Source organism: Leptidea sinapis, chromosome 30 (genome assembly GCF_905404315.1).
Source record: "Leptidea sinapis chromosome 30, ilLepSina1.1, whole genome shotgun sequence".
Classification (NCBI taxonomy): Eukaryota; Metazoa; Arthropoda; class Insecta; order Lepidoptera; family Pieridae; genus Leptidea; species Leptidea sinapis.
This window is the reverse complement of record NC_066294.1, coordinates 3,324,421-3,342,559: the sequence shown is the minus strand read 5'-3', so window position 1 is coordinate 3,342,559 and position 18,139 is coordinate 3,324,421. Positions and strand designations below refer to the sequence as shown.

At 37.2% G+C, this 18,139-nt stretch overlaps 1 protein-coding gene across 3 annotated transcripts in view; it reads right to left on the bottom strand.

Moving 5' to 3' along the window:
• The window catches only part of LOC126973877 (cyclin-dependent kinase-like 4), a 40,412-nt gene that overhangs the window by 8,605 nt on the left and 13,668 nt on the right, over positions 1–18,139 (bottom strand). For 2 of the 3 annotated variants that reach the window (XM_050821233.1, XM_050821234.1), the window contains exons 2-10: positions 11,502–11,616; positions 10,520–10,660; positions 9,555–9,749; positions 7,479–7,648; positions 5,861–5,982; positions 4,186–4,369; positions 3,001–3,073; positions 1,889–1,960; positions 54–120 (exon numbers count right to left, since the gene is read on the bottom strand). In XM_050821233.1, coding sequence (XP_050677190.1) covers positions 54–120; positions 1,889–1,960; positions 3,001–3,073; positions 4,186–4,369; positions 5,861–5,982; positions 7,479–7,648; positions 9,555–9,749; positions 10,520–10,660; positions 11,502–11,576 — 1,099 coding nt within the window. In that variant the 5' untranslated portion in view covers positions 11,577–11,616. Of the gene's footprint in view, positions 1–53; positions 121–1,888; positions 1,961–3,000; positions 3,074–4,185; positions 4,370–5,860; positions 5,983–7,478; positions 7,649–9,554; positions 9,750–10,519; positions 10,727–11,501; positions 11,617–18,139 lie in introns of those variants that run through there. The other variant, XM_050821235.1, reaches the window with a different exon arrangement.

Genomic DNA, 18,139 nt, shown 5'->3' with positions numbered 1-18,139 from the left:
TATTAGTTAGTTTTATGTTGTGCAAACTAATTGCGTAGGTAATTTCGACTTACTTGGCGTGTACTTGTAGTCAATGAGTGACTCTCCGGCGGTACTGTCTGTTCTAGATCTTCTGTTGTCCTAGATAAATAAAGAGGTGATGTCACTTTATTATGAAGTTGGTAGTTTCGTATGATTAAGTTGGTAGTATTGTGACTGTTAGTAATTGCTCTCAGCCTTAGATAATTTATACATCTAGATCATAGGTTCTCAACGTGGGTGATAACGCCCCCTTGTGGGCGTTTGAGACTTTCGGGGGGGCAGTAGAAGACCCAGAGAAAATTAGGGGGCATTGAGATGGCGCAGATGAGGCGTGGGTAGATTAAAACATATAGTCTAAAAATGCAAAAAAATACACGAAAATAGTCTAGAAAAAAAACATATTCTCAAAGTGGACGGTGAGCAAAATAAGGTTGAGAGACTATGAATTCTAGAATCTAGATAGAGTCTCTTGCAATAGCATGTATGCATTGTATCGGTTATCTAATAAGATAACCGATACAAAAACAGGACAAGAATATTAGTCTAGTGTGCTTGACAAGCTACGTCTTACACTCGCGATGTGAATGACACGGTGTTAGTGTGCGTGCATTGCTCAAAATAGAGGTTAGTTCTAAAGTCTTTTTTTATCGACGATTTCATAGCTGTCATAGTCTATCTAGACGTATTAATAATCTAAGCTCTCAGCTATTAGCCCACTTCGGGGCAGTGCAGAGTAGTGGACGTGCTGGCCGCTGGTCATCCGACTGCCATGTATTATATATCATTTATCATATGTCATATATCATTTAGTTAGTTAGTTACTATCCCCTTTATTCATAATAGTCTGCTAACTTAAAGCATTGCTAATCCTCATTCTGTCTTCTTCTATTGACCTAAGTCAGAATGAGAGAAAACACTCCTTAGCGGCTGTTTAAAGTTAGCGGATCATTATGAATAAGGGGGTTAGTATATAGTTGTGACTATAGAATGAAATTATTGAATATATTCTCTTCAAGTGGGTCGTAGAAGTGTTTTATTAAAGTAAGCAATAATGCAGGGTTGATTTAGTTAAGAAGCATGGTTTTATGTTAGTTTTAAAACGCCACATACATTACATTATAGTACACCGAGGAATATAATACAGTTTGATACCACGTCATTCTTAAGACAAAGGGTTTCGACATACAGCCGGACAAGAATATTTTTTTTCGAGATAAAAGTACCACAAAACAATGATTAAAATGAACATAATTCGAATGTGATTCGTTACCCGTTTTAAATTCAGATTAAATCAAGAAATAGATACTATCCAAAAATATAGATTTATTTTGTCTAACCATATATAGGTGGAATTCAATTTGATATTTAATTGAAAAACTCTCTTGTAACACCACAAGAATCGAGATAGTCAAAGTCAAACAAACTTTATTCAATTAGGTTTAAACTAAGCACTTTTAAATCGTAACTACAAATATTTCTTATAAATTACTGATTTAACCATATGTTGATAAAAAGTAGAGCTCGTGAGAAGAAAATACAAGAAACTCAACGGCCACTCTTTTCGATCAAATAGTGTACTTTACAATGGCTGTAATATACATAACAAATTAGTTTGTAAGGTGTTGCATCAAATATATGAGTCGTGTTTAAATAATATGAATCATTTCATAAAAAGTAATATATAATTAACTGTGTAAATATAAATTATATAGATAATGCGTCAATGTCAGGAGTAACACAGCAAGCTGCTTCGTTTCGCGTAGATAATATTGGATGTCAATGAAGTTAGAGTTCATTTCCCTAATAAGTTACTAAAGTGCATGTAAAGAGTGGAGGAAGGTGCCAAGATTACTCTCTCTGGACTCACTGGAATAATGTTTAAGGTCCACTGCTGCCTTGGCTTTCCACTCACCCTGCCAGGAGTCTGAGGTGGCGGACTCTGTAAGCATAAAATAGTTATTTAAGCAACTGTTACGTAATAAGGGATATTAAAAGATAAATGTGGGTTCGTCTATGATAATAGTATCACATGAGTGTTTTAATACCTAATTATCAACAGTTGTATACAAGACTTTATCTGAACCCATAATATGAATCCTCTATAAATGATTCTGAATTAGTTAGCTTACTGCTTACGTTAAAAAAGCTAGTCCTAGGAACCATAATATCATTCAAAGGAGTGTTATTATGAAAACGGGTGATATAATGTTGTACTGAATTTGATTACAACACTCGTTTGGATGATGATTACATCATAACCATTAGGTTATGAGGTCATTGGGTGTTATAATGTTGGGAATAAGCTGTTTTTGAATCTTTAGTAGAGGATTTAAAGAATGGGTGTAGATAAATACTGTAAAATAACCATAATTCAAACCACAGACCTATAAAAATTTAACATACCCAACGAACTTTTATTGGAACAAAAGATATATTGTCTAAATTTGAACTGTTTTATTACAAGAAACTTAAAGTTAAACATGTGTTGAACACTTGATTTAAAAAAGTTATATTATAAAACTGTGTCTTTCTGTTGTTTAGCGTTCAACAATCTTTAGACATTGCTTATATTTGAACACGAGTCGAAGCTTGTCTAAGGTGTGTCTAACGGATGGATCATATTCATATAGAAGATTTAGATTATAATATATTGTCAGATAGATGACAGATTCCTGCTCCTGTACACTTCAATTTATGTTGTCTTAACGACGTTATAGTTAAACACAAGCTAAACACTGTTTTGTGACAGAAAAAGATAAACTCCATTATATCCATAATTAGACGTCGTTATTGCTATTTCACAGACGTTGTTATAGTTAGTACATTGTCTAACAAAACACGTGTCTAAGCTATGTTTAAATTATTATAACACCTTAAATGTATAAAACTGATGCATTTGCGTATATACACACTTTACACAAATTATCTTGCCCCAAACTAGGCATAGCCTGAATTTTAAGCCAAATTGTTTACGCATACCTCAATTTCCCTTCCAAGTTTCTTTCTAAGTTCAGCATTAAAGCTTTCCGCGAAGCCATCAGCAACGAAATACCTGCAAAAGAAAACAAGATAAGGGTTTAAAGGGAAATAAAATGAATTTTGTATCGGTGACCCATTGTTGATTGCTTGAGTTTCCTTGAGCAGGGCTTCAGGAAGATAAGGCATGGGGTACCCTAAAAAAAGTGATTACCTCTTCCTTAAAAGCCAGCAATACTCCTCTGGAGATTTCTCTGGAGAACACGGGCGGCGGTAATCACTTAACATTTATCCTCCTTCTCTTTCCTTTTCCATAAAATTGTGAGAAGATAAAAAGTAAGAGGATGTCCATAGCTACCTACGACCTAAAGATGGATCATAGCGTACTTCGTCAACATGGTAATTAATGTCTTTAACGCACACATCCAAATTATATCTTGAATTCTGTCCAATAATGTTAGTACCAACTACTGACCATCAACGACTTAAGATATACAATTTTCATTTGGATTACTCTCTTTTGAAGGCTTCATATTTGAAATTCCCGCTTTGGGTATCAAGTAAGTTTTCTAAAAGTAAATGTTGCTCAAATCCGTCATACATTAAAAAATAACAGTGGAGACAATACAATTAGGATGGCTAATAAGCTAATAAGTATGCTGGCCTTAAGACAATAATATAGTTTCTATGACTTCTGCATCTTTTGGTCTTCTTTCAATTGGTATGCAGAAGTGCAACACACTGTGGATCTTGGCGTCGGTTTCTAAATTGCTAGAAACCGAGTCATGAACAGTGGAGAGGAGATAAGCAAAACACGTTTTCTATCCTTTTATTCTTCCTTACAACAGAAATCCCTGCATTTCACCAGGTTATTACATACATACATACACTCACACCTTGTTGGGGACAAGGGGTTGGCAGAGACAATAGAATGCCACTTGCTTCTATCCTTGACAGCTCACGCGCTTCCTCACATTCATTACTCTTTTCATACATGCTTCCCGGTCGCGGGTGCTTCGGACCTTTCCTTTTCTCAAAGCGTCCGCAATTTGGTCGACGAATGTTCTACGAAGTCTCCCTCGGCCAACTTGCGCACACACACTTGCCTTATATATTTGATGCGTCATTCTTTCTTCACTCATTCGCTCCACACGTCCACGTATACTTCATACCAAGATAAGAAAGTACTTATGTCTCAGCAGAGCTGCAGCAGAAGGCCTGGCTCGAGGTTCGGTTCGGAGCGCAGCTGCCAGCAGTTCCTTGGCCAGCCCGGTGCCCGGCAGGTTGTTGCGAGTGCCGACCGGGCCAGCGCTGAGCGCCGCGCCACCAGACAAGCGGGACACCACTTGTTGGTGCCGGGGCGCCAATTTACCTAACGATCAGACAATCTTATCCTAATCCAAAAATCTAGGTCCTAATCGCAGAAGGCGTTTCAATACGTGATCCGTGATCAAGTGTGTTGGTGTGTCTTTTATTCCCAGTTATAAGGACAGCGACAATAATATACTTAAACGTGGATTTCGTATTCAAATACCTCCTGTTATACCAGACTTGCGTGTTACGTCAGCCGGTCACAGCGTTGGTACAGTAAGCTCGATTGATTGCCGAATTGAACAAAGGTACGAAACAATGTTTATATTAACGTAAGCTTCGAAGTTTTATAAGTTCACAAAAAGATCACAAGCTGTAATAGGTTCACTGACCTCTACTATATACCACTGCGCTGGCGGCTGTCAAAGTGCTTTTATGCCAGTTTGATATTCGCCATTTTGGTGCTGTTGGCCACTGTTGGCTAAAACTAGTGATGACAACCTCAGCAAACATCGATAGATGGTGGGAGACTATTTACAAGAAATTGTGTACTTTATTACGATGATTCTTGAAGTATAAATAACACGGAAAACGAACGTAATTGATTAAAAATGCAGAAATACTTCAGAGTATTGTATGTTCCTTCGCAGACGTTTGTATTATACGTCAAAATTAGTTCTCTGGACGCTCGCGAGTTGTGCTTCAAATAGGCATGTTGCTGTTAAACATATGGAACAGCCTGTCTAGGAAATGGCGTGCTTAATACGTTATCTATTATTTCCCGCCTAAATTGAAGTGCTGTTGTCCAAGTCATATCTATACTTTGCTTAGTTCATGATGAAGTTTGCATGCTGGAGTAAGAAAGCTGTCCTGCCTAAACTACATTTTGCTATATTTTATTTGAGAAGGGCCTTTGTAAAGTGATTGCCGCCCGTACACCAACTTGCCCTAATAGGAATTATGGACAACTAAATCAACCTACACTGCTAAGCCATTTTTTTCTTTACTAAGGGCCGTATTGTAATAGTCTTGGATCACAGTGAAATTGAATCGTTCAGCAATCACCTTCAAATTCGTGCACTTAAGATTATTCCAGACTATCTGGTTCAATATAATTTCAACGTAAATACTTCCACTGCTGGACAAAGGGTTCCCACAAAGACCTCCATACGATCGGTTCTGGGCTTCAATGGCTATTGTTGAGCCTGGTGTTTGTGGTGTCAGGGTAATTTATTACTATTACTAAGATTCTCTAAGTCGTCTAGTCCGACAGCTGGCTGTGTCTCTTAAATTTAAATACAGAATTCACTAAATAACAACAAATCAAAATGGCGATTTACAAAATGGCCGCCAGGCATTTAAAAAGAGTTCTTGGTCAAAAGTATTTTAAAAGTACAAAGTGTTATATATCTTCTACGACGGTAGCACCTTCCTGTTTGTTTGTTTTTTGTACTTTTGGAGACCTAGTACGCTATTAGTAGTATTCACTATGACATTTGGAGTAGAAAATGTAATGAAGAAGTTAATATAAGATTATAATCAAAAAACATACCAACAGTCTTAATGATAATAGCAATCTGATCGATGTCGGAATCTCCAGGGAACAGCGGGTCTCCGGACAACATTTCAGCAAACAAACACCCAATCGCCCAGATATCCACTTCTGGTCCGTACCTGGGACACGTATAGTATTAAGACAATGATCATTTAAAACGAGAGATTCAAAATAGCGGCGACTTACGCGACATCTGTTTGTGTAGGCATACAAATTATAAATCTTTAAAAAAAAATATTTAGAATTTCGACTACATGTGGAACAGGTTTATTACACTTTGTGTCTAAAGCTAAAGGATACAAGTAGATTTAAATTATATAGTTTTATTATTGGTAGAATGTAGTAGAGGCATGTACAGTAATATTATTCTTATTAATTATTTGATTTTGCTTTTTTTACTCTAGGTAATCAATAAACAAATATTATTATCAATAATAGTGTGAGCGGGAGAGAAATAAGAGAAGCGCCAATTTGAATCCCTACAAATGACCTCAGTAATAATTTATTATAACAACTTGTTATGACATGCATGAGCCCGTTCTTGATGATTTAGGACCATAATTTTTTTTTATATATAAGATGGGGCAAACGGGCAAGAGGCTCACGGGATAGGGAGAGGTGAGGCAACCGTCCATGGACATCCGCAACAACAGGTGTGTCAAGAAATGTGCTGACGGCCTTTAAGGTGGGAGTATGCTTTATTATTGAAGGTCCCTAAGTCGTATCTGTTCGGGAAAACCGCAGCCGGTAATTAATTCCACAAAGTGCCTGTGCGAGGCAAGAAATTTCTTGCAAAACGCGCGGTTGTGGAATGCCAGACGTCAACGTTGTGCGGGTGGTACTTTGCACGTAATGTCCGGTGGTGGAATTCGGCCACTGGAATCAACCCGAACAGTTCCTCTGAGAACCCACATCTCTCTACGCAATGCCAAAGAATCAAGCGGATCGGAGATGACTTGATCGTCGACGATTCGAGCCGCTCTTCGTTGTATGCGGTCAAATGGAAGAGGTGGGAACAGTACTGGAGGCCAGTTTCAGGCCTTCTCTTCCAAGTGACCACGGAACTGAACGTCGCTCGATATATCAACGCCAAGTATGCCAATACAGGCTGTGGCAGTTAGAGGAGTGATATCTAATCGAGGGGATACGACAAAGGGAGACTTTAGTGGTGAACACTTAAACTTGTGTCTTCTTGGGGTTGAATTGGACTAAATTTTTTCAGCCCCATTCCGAGACTTTGCAAAGCATAATCTCGATTTCAGACACAAGTTTGTTCCGGTTGTCGTGAACGATATCCCGGGACATTTTGGCACGGCCGGTGTAGGAAGCAAACCCTGTGCTGTCGTCTGCATAGCAATGAATACTGCTGATTTGCAGCATATCATTGATATGCAAATGTATTTGTATGCTGATAAATAATCCATTCTTACTTTATTAAGAAAATTATTTCCTTTTGCTTAATGCGTTTTGTTTTCTTAATAGCTAATAGGTAACTAACAATAACACTAGAGAGAGTTTGAGGTAAGCACTCAAAAAAAACTTGTATTTTATTTGTTTTCTCTCTCCGAGCATACGTAACCAGTAGTTCAGTTACAGATTGAGCCAGGTGACTCACCTATGCTCAGCTACAAGTAGTTCTGGTGCCCTGTACCAGCGAGTGGCCACATACTCCGTGTAGGGTTCCCCAGGAGCGGCCAGGGCGCGCGCGAAGCCCAGGTCACACAGCTTCACGATGCCATTGTTGGACACCAGGACGTTCTCTGGTTTCACATCACGGTGAATTATCTGCATACAAACATGACTCTTACATGGACAAGTAACTCTTCCTCTAACTCTTCCACAAAATCAAATCAAATCGAAAATTATTTCAACATTTTTGACAAAAAAATACACATACACAGCAAAATGTATAACTTCAAAGTAAAAACTGTCATACGTAGTAATTGATAAAATTGAAAAAAGAAAACAAGAAACTGATAGTCTTTTAAATAAACTAATATATGCAAATAGGGGCAAGAAAAATAGGTACTGAAATGTTTCGACTTACGGAAGTAAGATAAAAAAACATAAAAAATGAATACAAATATAAAGAATTATAAGTGCAGTAAAGGATCAATCTATATTTTATGTTAGTATTTAGAGTGGGAACATAACCTGAAACTATAACAATAAAAAACGGCCTCCAAGGCCCCAGCCGTTCGCTGTGAAAGCCTTTAGGGCACAGAGGAGGTTTTTAGTCGGCAGGGGGTGTTTACAACCGAGCCCGACATTCTTCAATACGTAAATATATTTTCCTCCTATCGAAGAAAAAAAAAAACAATAAAAATATGACATTCCATTGAAACTCTATTTTCGTTAACTAAACTTATTACTGAAATGTTCAGTTTTCACTATCTGATGCTTAATTTAACGGTATTGTCGTCAATAAGCACATCAATGCATCGCGTTCGAAAGAAACGTAGCAATGTAATGTGTACTTAGTCTGGCTATAAATTCTGTTTCAATTAAAAATAAACACAATATTACATTTGAATTTAGAACCTGTCATTTTTATATGATTTTCATTGGGTTTTCTCATTTTGGCGCCAATACATTGTACAATATTTTGCGATATTAAAATGGAGTGGTGTGATAAAGAGATTCGAATCGCGCGTGATTGCATTACACAAAGTAGTTATGGAGTCAAACGCAATTTTTAAAACTCTCCATACGCATGGTATTAGTAAAATGTGTGTGTTTATATTTGCGGGCTATTAATAGGTACAATGAGACCTCCTCTGTTTGTGACACAAAAAGACCTGGCCATCCACGTTGTGTTCGTACGATAAAGGTGGTCAAAGCAGTAAGGGAAAGAATTTGAAGAAATCCTGTCCGAAAGCAAAATATATTATCTTGGGAGATGAAGATAGAACCTAGAATGTCGCACCATGTCGCGTATTTTTGGACTTGCAGCCTTTTTTTATTTCTTAACTGATAATTTAAAAAAGAATAGGATGGTAAAATCGAAACAACTACTGAAGCGGTACTCAAAAGGGGGTCACAGAAAAATGTTGTCTACGGATGAGAATTTTTTTACAATTGAGCAACATTTTAACAAACAAAATGGCTGAATCAATGCTCTAAGGAAGCTTACCAATTAGTCGACAGAGTGCAACGTGGGCACTATCAGTAATTTCGTGAAAAAGGTATCAAAACTTCGACACAAGTGTATCAAGATATCATTATTGAGAAGGTAGTGAAGCTCCTAGTAAACACTATGTTCAATAACCAAGAATGGTCCTTCCAGCAAGACTCTCGAAGAAGCTCGGTCTACGCAGTCTTGGTTGAAAACGAACGTTTCGGACTTTATCAGAGCTGAAGACTGGCCGTCGTCTGTCCCGACCTTAATCCGGTGGATTATGATTTATGGTCAGTTTTAGAGAGTACGGCTTGCTTTAGAGCACGCCATGATAATTTGGAATCCCTAAAACAATCTGTACGATTGACAGTGAAGAATTTTCCCATGGAAAGAATGCATGCTTCTATTGATAACTGGCCTAAAAGTTTAAAGTACTGTATTGAAGCCAATGTTGAACACTTCGAAGAAGCTTTTTATATTTTAATTTTTGTATTAAACTAACACACTAAAAAAGCAATAAATGTTATTTGCAATTGAAAATTGGTGTTTATAATTTATTGAGTTAATACTAACAGAGTTTTGGTGACAATAATCCACGCCCTTCAATAACTGGAAGAGGTGTTTCTTGGCGGTGTCTTCACCGAGGCCGCCCGGAGACGCCTCCAGCTCGTCCAACAAGGTGTGGTCGAGGTACTCGAACACCAGGTAGAACCTGCGCTTGCGTCGGAACACCTCGATCATGTTCACCAGGTGGTCGTGACGGAGCTTCTGGAGAACAACAACGTTGTCACAACAAGCTCGTATAAAATAAATTTTACATGAAATATTCTTTCCAAAAGTATGGATTTTTAATCCATAGTTGACCTATTTTCAGTAAATTTGTCGCAATCAAAATAAACATAACATAAAACAGTGACAACCAAAATGTTTCCATAACATAGAATAACCATAATGTTAACACCAGAACAGACATAAACTTATAATGCCTACTACTCGGCTAAGTCGAGTTAGTAAGTCTTTTGTGGGGCGATGTATATGCTTTTACAACGAGATCATTAGAAGACGTTAAAAGGCATAAAGGGAATGGTGCGACCGCCCTCAGGCTATTAAATAATGTTTTATTGTAAAAAATTTACATTGTTACCAGTGGGAGCCTATTTCTGCCGTGAAGCAGTAATGTGTAATTATTGTGTTTCGGTCTGAAGGGCGCCATAGCTACTGAAATTACTGCGTAAATCAGACTTAACATCTTATGTCTCAAGATGACGAGTGCAATTGTATCGCCACTCAGAATTTTTGTGTTTTTCATGAATCTTGAGCGGCACTGCACTGTAATGGACAGGGCGTATCAATGACCAACTGAACTTCCCTTATTTTCATAAGACATATTGTAACCATATTTTTTTATGAAGAAAAAGAAGGTCGCCGAGTTTCTTCCGCCTGTTCTTCTCAGTTTGAGGCATACCTTTTCGAATGGGTGGTAGTTGTTGACTCTCAATAAGTGATATCATATCCTAGTTTGAATTCCCTTTTCTCACCTTTAACATCCGTATCTCCCTGAGCGCCATTTTTTTGACGGCAGCGTCGTCTTCCGTCTCCAAGAACTTCTTGATGGCGACGAGCTGTCCATTGTCCCGACGGCGGCACTTCAACACCACGCCGTATGATCCTTCACCCACCTGACCACGCACTCAAATTGTATACATCTTGCTAAATTTTTCTTATATTTACAAAAACCCGCTACACTGTAAAGTTGTTGTCATTTAATAATTTTTAATAAGAGTCTAGGAATTTGTTTCTGTGATAAGTTTTTTGACTCTAGCGGTAAATGATAGTGTGTACACATTACATAGCTACTATTTAAGTGTAATGCTGTTCTGGGACACTTGCCCTAAATTAGTCTATCCTAAATAGTATCATCATTATCAGCCAGAAGACGTCCACTGGTGGACAAAGGCCTCCCCCAAAGATCTCCACGACGACCGGTCCTGCGATGCCCCCGTCCAACATATTCCGGCGATCTTTCCACCTTCCACCTTCGCACGACACGCCACAAGTTAGGATATCATCCCCACCATCTGGATGTGTGGCGGTCCTCCACAGTGCGGTGTTTCCGGGACGATACGATATGGGGTTACCTTCAAAAAAAGCGCGTACACCTTCCTTAAAGGCCGGCAACGCTCTTGTGATTCCTCTGGTGTTGCAAGATAATGTGGGCGGCGGTGATCACTTAACACCAGGTAACCCGTACGCTCGTTTGTCCTGCTATTTTATAAAAAAAAAGATCTTGACCAGATCGTTGGTCTATCTTATGGGGGGCCTACCAACACTGCGTCTTCCGGTACGTGGTCGCCATTCGAGGACTTTACTGCCCCACCGGCCTTCTGTCCGTCGAACTATGTGCCACTGCCCTGCCCACTGCCACTTCAGTTTCGCAATCATTTGGGCTATATCGTATAAATAGTATATCGGATACAAAGTTTTAAGTGAATTGTTTTCGAGTGATAAATGTCAACTTACCACAGCTAACTGTTCGTACTTATCCATAGCGGCGGATCTAGGAGTGATGGGAGACGTGATGGCGAGCCGACCCATGCTGACACTGCAGCGACATTTCACACAACTTTAAATACACCTGGAAGCATAAGGAACATTATATTAGAAAATTTATTGATGTAGGCGTTACTTTGCGGAAATCCATTATTATACAAATGATTTAAGTTTTCTTTAGTGTTAATTCCGCAAATATTTGTTTTTAAACAATTCGACACGTGTTTCGCCTCTACACGAGGCATCTTCAGGACGTGTTGTCTCGCCAAAAACAAATATTGGCGGAATTAACACTAAAGAAAACTTAAATCATTTATATAACATTATATCAGGCAATTACCAGTCTTCTTTGCACAGGATGCCGGCTAGATTATGGTTACCACAACGGCGCCTATTTCTGCCGTGAAGCAGTTAAAAGTGCATTATTGTGTTTTGAAGTCTGAAGGGCGCCGTAGCTAGTGAAATTACTGGGCAAATGAGACTTGACAACTTATGTCTCAAGTTCACGAGCGCAGTTGTAGTGCCGCTCAGAACTATTGGGTTTTTCAATAATCCTGAGCGGCACTGCATTGTAATGGGCGTATCAATTACCAGCAGCTGAACGTCCTGCTTGACTCGTCCCGTACTGTCATAAAAAATAACATATATTACACATTTATATAAACTTATGCTAGGTACAATTCTGATATATTATATAACAATTAAAGATGAACACATCATTCAATGGTGTGGTTTATACAGTCAAAAATGTCTAAGTACTAAATTAATATAAAATAGGCATATTATTTATATGGTTTTGACATGACATGTTTTGATGGATATGACGACCTGTATAGCCGACTGGTTAGCGATTCTACCTACTAAGCTAGAGGTCCCGGGTTCGAATCCCGGTAGGTGCAAGCATTTGATGAATACGGATGTTTGTTTCTGAGTCATGGATGTTTAAATGTATTTATGTATGTATATATGTATTTAAGTATGTTTAAGTAAGTATATTGTATTAAATATATCGTTGTCTTGCAACCCGTAACACAGGCTATATTTGCTTAATTTGGGGCAAGATAATTTGTGTAAAAGTGTGTCAATATATCGGAACGTATTTTAATGGGGATTACTTCATGGAGTGTAGTTTAGTCCAACTTGAGAGATAGGATAGTTTTTATTTCGATTTGGGACCCATACTTATTTTTATTTCCATATATTTGGACATATTTTCTATGACAGAATTTAGTGACGCACGGTTTGACAGTTCCGCTGTGAAACAATTTCATTATAACAACAGGGAGCATTTTTACGATTTATTTGATTCTTTATCTTTTGAAATATTATTGGAAAATTACTATAAAACAGTTTTTTTTTATTATCTACAGAACAACGTCTGTCGGGTCAGCTAGTATTATATATTATTATTATAATAATGAAGACGTTATAGATACATACTACTTGGAGATAGTACGTCAGAGTTTAAGCTTGATGTGCAAGATTTTTTTTTAATTTCTTAACTAAAATTTTGAATAAACGTTGTTATATAGTCTACAAAGCCTGACGATGGCGGCGTTAAGCCTACTTCTTTAAATATATAATATGATAGTTATTAGATCAATTCATTTGATTGTCCATACAGTAAAAATATGATATTCTGAAAATTTCTCTGAGTAGGTACCTACTGGAAATCCTGATTGGAATTGAAGGGTGATCCTTATTTCAATTTCATAAATGCTAAGTGGGTGTCCATTTCATGACATCCTATTTTTTATTTCTTAATTTTACTATGTATATAAAATGTTTTGTGTGTCATGAATAATTACTAACGAAATCTGTTTAAAGAAATAAATATACTTACAGTGCCATCAGAATATATCTATCAAAATATTATGTACACTAGGAAAAATATGCATAAATATATTAAAAAGTGTGAACAGCCATAAATTTGATACCAAACATAAACATAAAATTGCTATATATGCCCAGTTTTAGAACCACTAAGGCAAATAAGTCATTTTTGGGAAATTCTGTTAGATTCTATAATAAGCTCCCCACGACCATAACAGAATTGCCTCACAAAACATTCAAGACATATGTAAAAACTGTTGTAATGGGAAAAGGTTACTATAATATTAAGGAATATATTGGGGATAAAGAAGTTTGGAGTACGAAGTAGACTCGCAAGTACGAAGAGTACGAAGAAGACTCGCGATATGCATGGTACCCATGCATATCGCGAGTCTCTGCGACCCTGTAGCATCCACTGACGTATTAATTAAAATTACTTACGTAATTTACTTTTTGACGCTCTTGTGCACTTGTGAACAGTTTATGACTATTTACAGATGCTTTTAGTAAGAAAACGTAAAAAAAAAAGAAATCCATTTTCATTTTCAATTGCATCCTTTACTTTACTAGTTAAATAGTAGCTTACGAAAGGAAAATACACTAAACATCCCAGAAAGGCACATATCGCACGTCACTACATGAAAGCTGTTAATAAATACAATAGTTTCAAGTACTGTATCAATTACACAAATTAAATTTGAAGTCTAAATTTATGAACGATACAGGACTCGAACTCGCGACCTCTCGCGTTCCGTGCGAGCACTCATAATTAGTTAATCCCAGAAGTGAGGGTTATCACTTTAAAAAATAACAAATTGTTTACTTTATCAATATTGAACAGAGAGTAATTATAAAGAAATATAAAGTAATAATATAAAAAGTGAATAAACATTATTATTTCATAGCCTAACATCCATTAAATGTTCAATTTAAAAATTAAATAGCTCCTTTACGAAGGACGGTTGGGTCACGGTCGCCGCGACATGTCAACCAAGTTGATGATAGTTGGTCGGTGGTTATTCGTGTCCTAATATTTTATTCAGTATTAGCAAACTCGGCACGCTTTACAAATTACGACGAGGGTTTTTTTAAATGAAAATAAGAGACGAGACGAGCAGGGCGTTCAGCTGATGGCAATTGATACGACCTGCCCATAACAATGCAGTGCCGCTCAGGATTCTTGAAATACCCAAAAATTCTGAGCGGCCCTACAATTGCGCTCGTCACCTTGAGACATGAGATGTTAAATCTCATTTCCACAGTTCAGACCGAAACACAGTGATGCTTACACATTTGGATAACCGATGTGCAATAGTTATAAGCTGCAGACAATCGAAAGAAGCAAGATCTTGGCTTAAAGAAACATGATCTCCGAATTATAGTGGGCACCATAACGGGCCAAGTAGGTACTACTAAAAAATCAATAAGTACCCATTCACATTCGGCGAAATGGACAATGGCCTTAAGTGCAGAGGCTGTCTGGTGAAAGACGGAACGGACATTCATGTATACCAGCAATGTACAGGAGAAGCCTCTCCTGTACATTGCTGGTATTATGGTATTATGGTATGCATTGCTCTGTCCCTGCCGGGACACGGGCAAAAATCCTCGAATATATGAGGTCGATCGTAGAAATGTCTGAGTATAACAGGAAAGTTTAGAACGTCTGGATGGAGCAAACCTGCACGCAGCATGGCTCCGGAAATTAAGGATTTTTTTTGTGGTGTACCTCCCACACCATACCAGGAGCTGCTAGGTAGAATTTTTAACCACAAATACTGAAAATTCCAATCTAATATAGTTACAGAGTTTTATTAAAAAGTTCCAGCACCCTAAACATACAAGCATAGGGGATGAAAATAGCAGATTCTTAGTTGTGTTTTTATAGACGTATGTAAATCTTTCTTTCCTTCTACTGCTTTTAACAATAGCTATTCAAGAAAATTTGCTACAAAATGCTGTAAGCTGTCAAGAACCGGCGCAAGAAAGTAAGCGATTTTTTTTCATAAAAATAGCCTTACATGTAATATTGTAAAATAAAATCTATTATTTAATAGCCTGTCTGAGGGCTGTGGCTCCATTTCCTTTGAAGAACCCCTCTTTAATTTTATAGAAGTTATGAAGACCTGAAAGATTTCGAGAAAGATGATAAAAAGTCAGCGTCTATTTTTCTTAGGGCTCTGGTTGGCCTTGAAAAGGTTGGTATATGTAGGTTTAGATTAAATAATAATAAGAAATGTATTTACGACGAAAAATTCACGAAGCAAGCTTTCCTTACAAACCATATCCAAATGAAAAGTAAATTTTCACTGACCCATTTAATATTACAACAGCCTTAAATCTATTACAAGGTGAATAATAAATATTGAAACTAGTCGACAAGGCTTCAATGGAAACATTACAAAAAATGTAATGTGTTGCGTGTGTGGTGGCCTTAAGTGATGGGTAGGCACCGTGTCAATGTCAGCGAGGGCTGCAAATAGACAAACTGGCCTGATAATGAGTTTGTGTTTTACAATGACAAATGGAACTGAAAAGGGCACACACTATGGGTACCACAACGGCGCCTATTTCTGCCGTGAAACAGTAATGTCTAAGCATTATTGTGTTTCGGTCTGAAGTGCGCCGTAGCTAGTGGAATTACTGGGCAAATGAGACTTAACATTTTATGTCTCAAAGTGACGGTCGCAATTGTAGTGCCGCTCAGAATTTTGGGTTTTTCAAGAATTCTGAGCGGCACTGCATTGTAATGAGCAGGGCGTATCAATATCAAGCGTATCAAACCATCAGCTGAACGTCCTGCTCGTCTCGTTCCTTAATTTCATTAAAAAACACACACACTTCAAATTGTAATGCGGTAATTTAATTAAATATATATATGATAATTGTGATTTATTAAAAAAAATTACCCTGTGACTTCTTGCGCAATAAAAAGTGTATGCCTGAGATCGTAGAAGATCGTTTATCCAAATGGAAACCCGAAATACAGAATTGGAAATCTAAATCGTAGGTTAATCCCACGTTGAATAAAAAATATTTGAATTTGGAAAAGGGATTGCAATATGCCGATGCAAGATTGAAACCAACAAGAAATAAACGTACAAACGTCTTCCTTCAAACGACCTTCTTCAAAAACTTAATAGCGGACGCTCGCTGACGTAGAAAGAAGTTAGAGAGACTGGATTGAAATGAAGAGATAAGAGATGAGACCCTGAGTAATTTAAAAGTATAATTAGCTCCATATGTTGGTACACCTATTGGTCACAGCTTGATAAACGATCAATTGTATGGCTTTCGCTGTGGTCGGTTATCTGGCTTTGCTTGGTGGGAAATAGACATTTATTTTACGAGTGCTGCAGATATAAGTTAATATAATATAATTAGAAGACCCTAGTGGCTTGGGCACGGGGAAGGGCGCTGGTGTGGGACGCTACTTGCGTCGACACTCTGGCTCCTTCTCATGTCCAAGTTACGTCAGTTGGTGCTGGGGCTGCTGCTTCGACTGCCTAAGATAGCAAGCGTCGCAAATATGTTGATCTCAGTGAACCTTCGCTCTCGAAACAAGCATTCATTACAAACCATATCCAAATGACAAGTAAATTTTTCACTGACCCATTTAATATTACAACAGCCTTAAATCTATTACGGTAAGATAAGAATCTTTGTGCCGTTTGGTGTCGACATTTGACTGTCGAGGGAGATCAGCCTAGCTATCCAACGTAGAAACGCTGCCAGTATTCTTGGTACGCTCCCCCGCAATGATAGTTGTAAATATAGTTATAAGATTTGTTTTATAAATGAATTATGTACTTTATTTTATTATTTATCATCATTATGAAGGAAAGACGAGTTACTGATAATCCTAATATAGTAATCCTATTGAATTTATTATCCAAATAAATAAATACATAATTATTGGATAGTTTAGAAATACTAGTTTGGTTCTTAATTTTTTTATTGGTTTGCTTTCCAAATCAAATGAAAGGCAAGTTTGTTACAAAATGAAAAAAATTGATAAATCGATAGTTGTATCGTTCTAATAAAATCACAACAAATTTCAGCATTTTCTGTTAAATTCAAATAACAAGTTCATGCGGGGGTAAATAAGTTTGTAAATAACTGTTAAGTACATACCTTTGCAGTATGTTTATTGATGACCTCAATGCCGAGTTACAAAAATACATTGTCATCATCAAGCAATAACCATCGGTAAACAGATCGACAATAAAAATGTCGCGTGCCTGCAACTATTCATGCGACATCACAATCACTAATCAATAAAAGCCTCCTTGCCGTATTCAGACTTGTTCTCTGTCGTTTCTTTGTTTGTTTTGTCAATTTTTTGTAAAATATCGTTTAAAATGCAATGTTCAAAATTAAAATTCAAATATTTTTATTCAAAACTAGCTGACCCAGCAAACGTTGTATTGCCATCATAGTATCATCATCAACTGTAGTTAATCTATCAACTATAGGTAGCTAAAATTAAGTTTGTTTTTTTAACTCCTGAGAATGTTAGACAGATACAAAAATTCTAATTAGTTATTCATTTTAAACTATTCTTTCAATTTGATTTCTGAACGACATCAAAGGAAAAACAAAATTGTTGATTTTTTTTTAATTCCGAACATTTTCATATTTATTCACCTTTTAAACCTTCTCTGGACTTCCACAAATAATTCAAGACCAAAATTAGCCAAATTCGGTCTAGCCGTTCTCGAGTTTTAGCGAGACTAACGAACACATTCCAGCTCAGCCTCAGATCTGAGAGGAAA